Below are 12261 nucleotides of genomic sequence, written 5' to 3'. Positions count from 1 at the left end.
GAATCTTCTTCTGTCTTGACTGATAGAAACATTTGCCAACTATGCTTTCCACCACCACTACCCAATACCAGAAAGAACAGAAGGCTGCGCCGCCATTCCTTTAATTTAAAACTCATTAATAGAAGTGAATTTGAAGTAGTTAAGGATCTAGACAGCATTGAAATCCATGCAGTTATATTTACAATAAATATCTGCTATCTTGGAGCTACACACACACCAGGACAGTGCTTAACACGCTGTGATAAAGGTGCTAATAGCGACCACTAAATATAAAAGAAGAGGAAGGCATCTGTAATCCATTCATCTTTAGAGAGAAAGAAAAGAGGACACTGTACCTCACAGCAATTAAAATCTGAACAGTTGGAGGAATAAAGGGAAAATTCAAGGCAGGCTTGCAGACAAAAAGGGAGAAAGAAAATAAAACAAAAAAAAAACCCTAACAAAAATTCAAACCCACAGGAAATATCTGGTGCACTAGTCCTATTAATAGCATAAATGTTGCTGGCAGATACTATCACCCAGCATTTTATTAATTAACTGGAGATACACAGATACAAGGGGTTTGAAAGTAGAAAGAAGGAATGGGCTGCACAAACTGGCTCTTTGCAAAGAACACAGTGTGCTTTGTACAAGGATACAGTGTCTAAATTAGCCAGCAGCACTTCTTGAGTCAAAGAAAACCTCTAGTTAAACCAATTGTAGAGTCCCCACCACCACTCATTCACTTTTCATTTGCATGGGTCTACGATCTTCCATGCAATGCTTAAAAACAACCTATCTGAAAGTCTTTTATAAAGAAACACCATAAAACAGTGCGTGTGAGTTTCTGGGAAAGTGAATGACAAACTTTTGCAAAAATGGATTTTCAAGATATCAGCTTGGATTTCTATTTTAGTTTAAGTTTTAACCCACCAGTGCATTATTCCCAAACACTATTTCTTCATGTAGAAGCATTTAAATAATTTTATTTCCCCTCACAAAAGGCTCTATGAACCTAACAAATAAACCAATGTTGACATACCTAAGCCTAGGGATTTACTGCACATTGGGGATTCTCTCTTCCAGAGACTTGTTGACAAATAGTCAAACAGGCTTTTTCTCTTTGGCAAGATCCATGCGTTACAATTTTTTTTTCCCCTGATCTGTGTCATCAGTCATACCACCAGGTAGTAGAGTAATTCAGTGAAAGGAGAGAATACAGAAAAACAGGGTTTCCACCTCTCTTACTGCCAGCGGTTATACATCGCTATGTTACTCACCATTTTCTGTAATTTCCTTAAGAAAATACTGTAATTCAGAAAAATACCAAGCAACTGCAATAGGTCATCAGTTTAAATTGTAAATAACAGTTGACTTTGTTCTCATTTTTATTTTCAAAGCACCCTTTTGTCATACAACATTGCCTGAAATGTCTGGTCAAAGGATTTAATTTTGTTCAATAAAAAGACAAGAATTGGAAGTCGGAAGCTTTTAGAAAGAAATTGGCATTCACAGACTGTGGGAAGCTCTGCAAATCCTGTGTATTTACAGATACATTTTTTTTTTTCTAGATGGAGAAGAGCAAATAAGTTATAACAAACAATTTATTCAACACATGTTGCTGTTTGTTCTTTTCCAGAATGTGAAAATCATCAGAAATTCATGAACAAATCTATTAATTATTTGAATAAATCCAGTTACATGCATTCTACACTTCATTGTTCCAACTGCTCTGCTTTGCAAGGAACAGACAAGACTATATACAGGATACACTTGTTATTTTCATTAGAAGCAATCAGTCTTGAATCAGCAAAGTTCAACATTTACCTTCTGTTTCAACAGGACTATTCCTAAAAGTTAAGCATGTGCTAAAAGGATTTTTTTTCGAAAGAAGGCAGCTTCAGTAAGTTAAGCACATACTGGCCCCACTAATGAATCACTCTTGTAGCAAGGTCTCTCGTCCAATAGCTTCAAGATAAAAAATGGACCATTTCTTTTCCACTACTGAAGAGGCCTTTTCTCTCTGCTAAGGAATGCCTTGCAGAACAAAGAACATTGAAGGCTGCAGGTGCAGTCAGAAAAATCACTTATCACATATAACAAATATTTAGGGAAAACACGCTGTTAGCATTTGCCCAGTATTAACTGCAGCAGTGTATAAAGCCTTCACATGAACTGTATGAATGTTATAAAATTCGTGGATATTAGAGTAGTTGAGTCCATTTAAAAAAAAAAAAAAAAAAAAAAAAAGTCTGCAGCTACCCATCCAGCCCACATTAGCGAAACAAGATGCAACTTTCGAAGTAACCAGAGTTTCTCACAGTGTTATCAGAATTGCGGGGAGTGGGGGGATCAGGTCTCAGGATCCATAGGTTTTTGCTGAAAATGTTCTTGGTGGCAAAATTTGTAAATATGTTTCCTTCTGCTTTTCACTCCACAGCAGGTATGATAAAGACCCTGAGTTTTAGTATTTTTGCTTTCACTGCGAAAGTATTTTTAGTGTGGAAATACAACATAGCTCTACACTCTCTCCCCCATGCCCTCTTAATCGCGGAGGACTAGCTAGATGCCCAAAGTTAACCATTTATTGGAGGTATGGCCTGATGTTCTACAGAAATAGACAGCATAAGCAGGGCCTCCAGAAGTTCTCCCTGAAAGCCTAATTCTACTCCTGCTGAAGTAAGTTTTAGAAAATTCAATCTTAGACCCTTACATAGGTCCTTTCATCCCAGGTGTCGCAGCTTTCCTCTGGCACTGTCCCATATTGATTATAGGCCAACTTTAGTACATTCTACTGCCAGAACAGGCAGTTCCACCCTTCCACCTGAAAGCTTTTTCCTTTCATCAATTTGGGTTTTGAGCTGGAAAGGGATTAGTTTTCAGGCAGATTAGTCCTCGATCCAGCTCACCAGATGGCTATACAATCAAGAGTGGCAATGCGAGGAAAGGAGTGGGAATCTGCAGCCAGAGGCGGTGAAGGATTTTCAGAGCCCGCCTGCACTTAAGTTGGCTTAATATGCTTGCAAAACCCTTAGTTTCTTCTTAGGTTTCTCTACACCACAATAGCTAAGGGATTTTGCCCAGCTAAAACCCTTCTTAGTTCTAGAGAACAGTATTATTACTCTGCAACAAACAGCAGGCATGATTATATATGTACACCCTCCATAACACAGTCTTTGTGCCAGTAGACCTACCTTTACAAACCTTAAGTGTGATCTGATAATTTCATTCTTTAGCTTCCAGTGAAAAGCTTCGTATCTTCATCAGGGATCAGCCGCAATGAGATCACATCTCTCCACTAATTTGGGACCATTTAATCTGACTTTCATCAGGAGACTTGAACCCATATTTTTTCTCATTTGTTTTTGTTGTGGTTTAACCCCAGCCACCAACTAAGCACCACACAGCCGCTCAATCACTTCCCCTCCACCCAGTGAAAATTGGGAAAAGAAGTAAAACTCATGGGCTGCGAGAATAATGTTTTAATAGAACAGAAGAAACTAATTACGATAATGATAACATTAATAAAATAACAACAGTAATAATAAAAGGATTGGAATATACAAATGATGCACAGTGCAATTGCTCACCACCCACTGATTGATGCCCGGTTAGTCCCCGAGCGGCGATCCCCCCCCGCCCCCACTCCCCGCAGTTTATATACTAGATGTGACGTCACATGGTATGGAATACCCCATTGGCCACTTTGGGTCAGCTGCCCTGGCTGTGTCCCGTCCCAACTTCTTGTGCCCCTCCAGCTTTCTCGCTGGCTGGACATGAGAAGCTGAAAAATCCTTGACTTGGTCTAAACACTACTTAGCAACAACTGAAAATATCAGTGTTATCAACGTTCTTCTCATACCTAGCTCAAAAACATAGCACTGTACCAGCTAGTAGGAAGGCAATTAACTCTATCCCAGCTGAAACCAGGGCAGTTTTGATTATGATCATTTATCTCTCCACCCCTACACCTTTTTCTAGTCTTGATAATCATAGCAATATAGGTAGGTATGAAGAATCAACCAGGTGGCATTACAAAGGTAAGTGTTAGTCAACTTCTTTTTTTCTGAGAGTCTTCCAGAAAAACCTACATTCATGACTCGTGCCCAGAAGTGCCTGTTTCTTTTGAACAAAGAGTTAAACATGAATTAAAAGAGAACAAAGCTAAACATTGTCCTCTCTGGTTAGGACAGCTCCCTCATCCTTTCACAGTTTGTCTTAAAGAATACATAAACGTTTCAGTGTAATGAAAACAGCATCATAGTGACCTCAGCTGCCCAAATATACACAGCCTCCTTTAGAGGCGAGTTTTCACTAGTGTTTTCTGCTGATGCAGTTCAGTTTTGCCTGTAATAACTCGAACTGTCCACTAGGACAGAAAGCAAGGAGAGAAAACGACTCTAGCCAGGTTCATATTCCCTCTGGTAAAGAGCTGGAGTTGGGCCCTCCACCCAATGCATGTGCACTGTAACCTCACAGCTAATAAGTCAAGAGAACAATGGTGTCACCACTGCCATTTATTTAATCATGTTTTGATTTTATTTTCATTCTTTTTTTTTCTGGACCAACATATGAGGAAATCTGAAATGAAACTGCTAGTAATTTCAGGATGATTTAAACTACTTTTTAGTTTTCACACCAAAACACCAGTAGTAATGAGTGCCTATCACCAAATATGAGAATTAAACCCTTTTCTAAACAGCATGTGAAGGAGAGTGTTTAAACACAATATTGTCTACTAGCATATCCGTATGTTAGCATATGTGAGAATACAAGTCTTCATCATCATTATGAACTGTGCTTCATCAGTTCCTATTGCATACCTCCAAATTACAAAAATTCTGTCAAAAACATACCTCAAAGAAGGCATCAGATTCCTTTTATGAATATGTCAGTGTTACAAATTCTTATAAATTGTTAGTCAGTAGGGTGCCTGCATGATTAAAACCTTCTGGGCTTCAGAAGGCATTTTCTCTGCAGGAATTTGTCAAATCCTGTTCAGTTCACTATTGGGACTGCTTAAAAGACAAATAATGTTACATACAATCTGGCCACTGTAGATGTATTTCTGCCATTTTAATGAGTCTCTCTCACTTTCAGACAACAAAATCATCACTATCCAGAAGGTAAGCAAACGATTAAAGGCACAATACCTATTAGGCCTATCCATTTGATGGCCATCTTTTGCTAACGTATATTCACTAAAGTACACTGGGAGATAGTATAGGTGGTATAAACTGGCTTATGTTTTGGTAAAGCTACATATTTTTTCAAGGGGAGGGAGACAGAAGGAGAGAGAGAGTTTCCGGTCATTTAAATAGTAACAGATACTGAGGAAACTGGGAGAGATCAGGACAGAAATTGCATCATAAAGTCAAAATGAGCCAACCACATTATCACCTACCTTACGTTTGTTTGTTGGACAAACATACAAGTAGCTCAAAATAGTCTTCAGACCAACTTTATCATTCAGTTTCTCATATGTTGTCCCATAATCTGTTGACCTACAATTCAAAGAGATTTCGTAAGTACAAACACTTAATCACAAAACCACAAGTCACTTGGCGGCTTTTCAATAGAAGTCATGCTTTACATAGCAGAATGGCTCTCTAGAGCTTTTTGAATGATTCATGTAGTATATAATGATACTTAATTATATACACACAGCATCATGTGAGTACTTATAATTTGCATTTAAATTAGATTAGGAAAAATTAAACCAGCATCTTCCCAAAGCATTTTAAAACAAACATGTACAATAAGAAATGCTAAATTCTGTGTATAGAAGATGATTGTCAGAAATGCCAAATAGCAGACAGCAAGAGACTAAAGTTATCAATTCATTGTATACTCCAAGCTTAGACTCATTTTAAGAGTCTTTTCTCAGCATATTCCAAAGTAGCTGCTCCAGCTGATTGTTCAGTGAAATTGGAGTTCAGTTTTCTGCAAAAAAAATCGATGTCCTTTTGAAAACCTAAGTACATGAGCATTACACCTATAATTTATATGGTTTTTTTCACATGTACTAGCAGAGAGCATGGACACGTGCTTTATTCTTGCTTTAAGAGCCATCATTCAGTAGAGAAAATATTATATTTCTGATATGAGGGTTGCCTATAGATACACTGACTTGGGGAAGAACAAAACAAGTGAACAAACACAACCGTGCAGAGTTCCTGTAACATCTACACTTAACATGTGACTGGAACCAAGATCAATTATTAACAAAGGTTTTGTTCATTACGCAGCTCATGCTTGCCTGAATTACATCCTAATGTCCAGGGGATTTAAATAATCAGACAAAACCAGTATAGTTGGTATCCACAAATTACAGAAAAGTGACATGTATCTGGGTAACAGAGACATTTAAAAGTACAACATATTCTTGCAGATAGTAAGTCTGCATCTTGTCTTTAAAATGTACAAATGGGTCCATATAGAACTTCACTTGCAAGCAGTAACATGAATTTTCCCTTCTGCTAATCACTCCAAAACCAGTCATTCTAAAGTAAGGCCTAGGCACCCGTTATTTCCAGGTTCTCTCCTATCTGGGAAACAATGGCTAAATTCACAAAGGTATTTAAGACACTTAATGTCTACAATTTTTTTTTTTTTCTTCTCCCCTCCCCGCTGCAGTGTGTGGAGGGTGTTCAATTTCTGGATGAGGTTCCAAACCTACACTCATACCACAGCTTCTAAGATTTCAGATTTTGCAATCAGTACATGAATAAAACAAGAAGGTAGCAGCTTGGGGTTTTACCTGTTAAGATACATCACACTAAAATGTGGATTTGCATTAAAGTTAAGTCTTTTTATTCAGGAACTTCATCAAAGCATTTGCATGTACCTGCCCTGATCCTATAACAATTGACCTATGGTTAATGACCATAGCTTTTTCTTTTCTTTCCTTTCCCCCCAATAAACATATGCACCCCTGTGCACATATATGACCTTTGTTGGTTAGAACATTAACGTCAAATTCTCATCTACTGATTGATCTTTCCCTTTACAAAGGTCATCTCTCTCAGGAGCACATATAAACTAACTGAGCTATTTCCTCAGCAGACTGAGAAGAATAATACTGTTATGGTTATTTCTGTTACTGAATATTTCAGAGATGTTCCAGCGTTTCGGTGAAGGGAGCCACAGCAGGATGCTGAACATAGACCTGCCAAGGACTGCTGGTTCACTTTGGTTACTTTGTTCAGCTCGCCACCTGGCCTTCCCAGAATTAATATTTCTGTTGCAGTCTGCCTAAAAACCAAAACCTATCCTTCATGATGTTGGGCTGATAAAGACATGCAAAGAATGTAAGGACTAAATCTGACCTGCTGAGGTAGGAAAAAAAAATGTATTAAGGAAGTAACACAGCTCTTCTTTATATCAGTGACAGTGATTTCAAAATGCGACCCTTCAAAAGGGGATAGGAGTGAAGAAAATCTGACACATAAAACTTGCTTTGAAATTGTTAAAGAAAAGCAGCCAGTACCCTGCCACAGCACAGGCAAACAGGTGCTGAAGGCCTATTGCAAATGGTAATCTTAGAATTGCCAGCCATTTCTTCCTTCAAATCTCTAGGCAATTATTTTGCATTCATAGCTTTATTTACAGGTAACGTTATACACAGATGGAAGCGTGTGCTTCTGTCAACGTCTATAAAAGCAACTGAAACACTGGAAAGCTTAGAAAAACATAATTTTTTGCAGATGAACAAATACACAAGCAATCAAAGGAACTACTATTAGGTCTTATTCATTATCATGTTCTGAACTAGCAATAGCTAGTCCTTCTACCTGCCCAGTTACAGTTTATCTTACACCACTTTACAATTACCCTTAATTTTAACAGGGAGGTAAATGGTATACAACAGCAGATAGGTACCTAGAAGTGCTTTTACACAAATAAATGGTGATAGATACACACACACAGAGCAGTAGAACAGGGGAACTGTATTGAATGAAACACTGTGTACACATGAAGCCTCTGTTAGGATCTAACCCAGGGGTATCACCAACCTGCATTCATCTTATTCCTATTTTATATATATGTATACAAGCAGGCATTGATTAGCAGCCTGGATAACAAGCTCTTCGTTTGTCTTATTAAATGGGTGTATAAAGCAGCACGAGACTCCTAACCCATGAAAAACGTATCAGCCATTTGGTGATCCAGCAAGGCAGCCTAACCTGGAAGTGTTGCAAAAGACAGATGCACCTCAGCAGGGTGTAGGCAGTAAAGACAGTGTAGGATCAACAAATTCAATCCCAGTTATCTGAAGGGGAACGGATATATATCATCAAACATCTCCCACACTTTACGTGGTAGGCTGCTTCTCTGAAGCTCTGCAGAGAGAACTCAGTACATCTGTGTAACATGAGCAGAGCAAAAAAATGCCTGGATAAATCACCCAAAAGCACTAAACCCAGAACCTGTAGAGCTGAAAACACAAAAATGAAACTTCTATACCTTATGAACCATCTGCTGAAAAGCCACAGCTACTGAAATAACTATATGTAAATGAGTGAACAGTAAGCCCTATTTTATTAGCTCTTGTGTAGACATGCATGTACAATGGTTTCTCAAATTGTTGGGGGGGAGGGTGTTTATACACATTTCATCAAATTAATTTAAATCCCTGTGTAAATTGTTTCATTTTGGCTTGATTTGGCTTGGTACACTTATAGGCCAAGTCAAAATAAGTCCAGATGAGTTTGAAATAGTAAGGTCTGCAGAAAGATTTGATATATGTGCAAGTCTGTCTAAATATAGAAAAAAAAACAGATATGTGTTAGGACATTGTGGATGTTACTGAAATGCAGATGATACTTAGTAAAAAAATACTATTCAGAAACAGAGCATTGAGACTCAGTTCTGAACTTCACACCTGTCCAACCATTTTAGTTGTAATTGCTTCCATTAAATCCATCCCAAATTTTACCAGTATCTGTTTAGAATCAGACTCCCTATTTTTTCAGTAAGGCAGAATGATTTCTGCAAACACCCAAGATAAACATTTTAATTATTACCAGTTCATTTGACAGTATAAAAAAATACCAGAACTGTGGGACTGAAGCTCTGATTTCCCTGAGTAATAAATTAAAACAAAACCAGAAACACGTAGAATAATTTATATTTTGCAAAGTATTTACAGGAAAGTTGACATTTAAATAACTTCATTATTATTCATTGACAGGGCTTTTCCCTCTTCTCCAGTCAGGGTAAATGACATTTCTATTACAGTATTATAATAAACTCCTGCACATTTTAAATAAAGTCACTGAATTCCATTAGTCCACCTACTATCATGAATATATCTCAATCCATTCCTACCAATATTTCACAATTATAATAGATATTCTGAATCAACCAGTAACATGAACCCTATGGAAATTTTCTACTTTCTCAAGAAGCACAGACTGAAATTTGGAGGACTGTCAGTTTGAATACATAGATTAAATTCCCTAGCAAGTTGCTGTTTACTCTCCCCTTTGTTACAAATTTATGGTTGTCTGTATTTATTTTACATAAGCTGCTGAAGACTTGAAGAATCAACCAATTGATTGTTTGGGAAGGTTTCTTTTGCAGTAAAATCTTTCTCGACGAGAAAAAAGAAAAACATTACATGCAGACTTTAAGCTGTGTAACATCAGTCTCCTGCCTATCAGAGTGCAGCTTTCTTCCCATAAAAGGCTCATGTTAACAGCTGAAGTTCCTTGTTATAACACACATCATTGAGAAGCAGTCACTTTAATTGGCCCCATTACTTTTTTTTTCTTTTTCTACCAGTTATGCCTGGTTTTCACATATTAACTTGACTTCTTCCCCCACCTCCACCATGAGAAGATGTCTTTGTATCATGTCCTCACCCTCCTTCCTCCACAGTTTAATTTGCTACTCTAACTGCTGTCCGAGTGGCAGCCAGCCCTGGGAGGCAGGACCAGAAGCATCTGTAATGTGGTTACAGAGCAGGCCAGTCTGTCATGACCAGGAGCAGTGGGAAGAGATGGGCTCTAGCCTGTTTCTCGTTCTGCACATGAATTCACCCCTGGCAGAAGTCAGGTATTTTAAGTAAGAAACAGCAATCACTATTAGATCATCTGTTCCAACCTCCTGCATAACTACATTTGCCACCTGGTTTGCCTCCAAAGAGACTGGCCAGTTGAGCACAAAATTTGCCAGTTGCTATCACATTAATCTCAATATGAGCAGATTTTTGGATAGAAGGCTTTCAGATTGCAGAAGGCAGACCGTGGAGTCACAGGCCACACTTATAAAAGGCTTTCACTGAACAAGTTTTTGAATAAAAGAATAATTAAGACATTAAAAATAATAATTAACATCTGAATATGAAAAATACTGGAACTGGTAATTCTGGAGCATATTTGTATTCCTGTGTGCAATGTTTTAAGCCTTTTTGTAAACTCTGCTGTAGATTTGTTGACTTTTACATTCTTTCTTTCTGGGGATCTTTCCAGGCTGAGGTGCTATTCCCTCATCACTTAAATTGAAACTCTTTCCTTTATGGTTTTATAGCCAAGTACTAAAGTTTCCCATTGATTTTTGCCATGCCACCATGTTTCACAAAAGCTAGTAATGTCAACATTTTCTTCAACAACTAACCATTTAAGTTCATATGTTCTTCCTATTAAGCTTTTCACAAGCCACTGATAGATGTCACTTTTGGTCTGATGCCTGTTTTGATTTAATTCCTTCATGTGTGACCCTGGTATTTTTTCCGGAAAGTAATAATGTCTGATCTCAGCTGCACTCTTGCAGAGGAACTGAGTTTTTTATCCTATGCTTTATTTTCATAGAAAGTTACTCTTGCTTTACAAATTACCCTGCTTCACCTGGATGCTTCTCACCACAGGCTAACTCAAATAAATAATTCCCCAAGGCCTTGCCCATTTCTAATGGGAACTGTTTGCCTAGCTCATAAGATACTGGCACGTTTTGAGGGGAGTTCTACATCTCCACATTGAAAAGCAATTGCAAGATGTAAACACAGTGAATCCTGTGTCCTTGGACAGAGTTTCCATGCAGGAAAGAGGCCGACCTTGCCCTCATTTGTACAAGTTTCTCTCCTGAGGTTACACTCTGAACAGCTGTCAGTCCCCCCCGGCCCAGCACATAGGTTATCACATTAGAAAATCTGGGGAATTTTTTCCATGGACTTTTTAAGGCAGGACACTGGATTTCTATTTAAAACTCCTGTAGCCCACTGAGCAGCCCAGGCCTTTCAACACTGAACTGATTTGCGTCCCTGACACACTGCCTCTGCTAAAGGCCCTTCTACAGCTGGAGACCAGCCATACTATGTCTTTACACCTTCCCTGGTGTCCTTTTCGTCACTTTATTAATGAATCTTGGCTAATTTTTAGCTATAGTTCATTTGCTTTAAGCAGGGATTAAGCTAAAGTGAAGCTAGTTCAGAGAGGCTTTTCTTGTCTTCATAAGAGTTTGGTCCAAGAGGCCAGTGTTAAGTGGTCTGACTGCAGTGACAAGCCAAAAAGTTGGTTAGCATTTCTTTAAACGTCTGTAATGGCACTGCACATGTCACAGCATTAAAACACTTCAAATTTACCCTGGCAGGTTGAAATTAACTTTTAAAGACATCCCCAGGGTAAAGAAAAAGAAGATATTTCAAAACTCAAGGGACCCACATGTCTCACCTCCCTAAGTGAACACATTTCTGATTACTTTTTTCTCATGAGACCCTCAGCAGGCTGGCAAGTATTACCGTTTCCACTTTATAGGTGGGGGAAACAGAGGGCAAGGCTAGATAACTAATCCTACATTTGAAGGAAGTCTGTGACAGAGCCAAATGCAAGTTCCCTCAGGCTCCACCAACTTCCCACTCCATCCTGACAGCGTAAGTTTTCTGGGGTTTTGTGTGTGTAAATAAGGATTGGAAAGACCCTTAATATCAATGTCAAAAGGAAGAAATACAAAATTAAATATAGTTTAAATGTGCATTTTAAAACAAATTTGAGCCTCCATTTTGGAAATGTCTTGCTTCCTACTTGAACTGTGACTGTAGATTTTACTAGAAATGAAGTTACGAATTTTTGTATGAGTTTACTGAAATGTGTATTTTTTTCCCTTATGGAAAGAATTTCCTTATCACAAAATAAAGTTTCCTACCTACAGAAGCCATCCAAAAGACTTGGAGAACAAGAGGGGGTAAAAAAGTTACAAAGAAACAATAGGAAACTATGAAATTGACATTTCTCTGCATAATCAGTTAAATTAATTCAATTTTCTTCTCCTTTTTAATCAACT

At 38.1% G+C, this 12261-nt stretch overlaps 1 protein-coding gene across 1 annotated transcript in view; it reads right to left on the bottom strand.

The window, feature by feature from the left end:
- Window positions 1-12261, bottom strand: part of SORCS1 (sortilin-related VPS10 domain containing receptor 1) — a 310060-nt gene that overhangs the window by 172080 nt on the left and 125719 nt on the right. The window contains exon 4 of the mRNA XM_010564989.1: window positions 5384-5483. Coding sequence (XP_010563291.1) covers window positions 5384-5483 — 100 coding nt within the window. The remainder of the gene's footprint in view (window positions 1-5383; window positions 5484-12261) is intronic.

Source organism: Haliaeetus leucocephalus, unplaced genomic scaffold (genome assembly GCF_000737465.1).
Source record: "Haliaeetus leucocephalus isolate CR32 unplaced genomic scaffold, Haliaeetus_leucocephalus-4.0 Scaffold184, whole genome shotgun sequence".
In the NCBI taxonomy this organism is placed as follows: Eukaryota; Metazoa; Chordata; class Aves; order Accipitriformes; family Accipitridae; genus Haliaeetus; species Haliaeetus leucocephalus.
The sequence above is the reverse complement of the archived record's forward strand: the minus strand, read 5'-3'. Positions and strand labels throughout refer to the sequence as shown.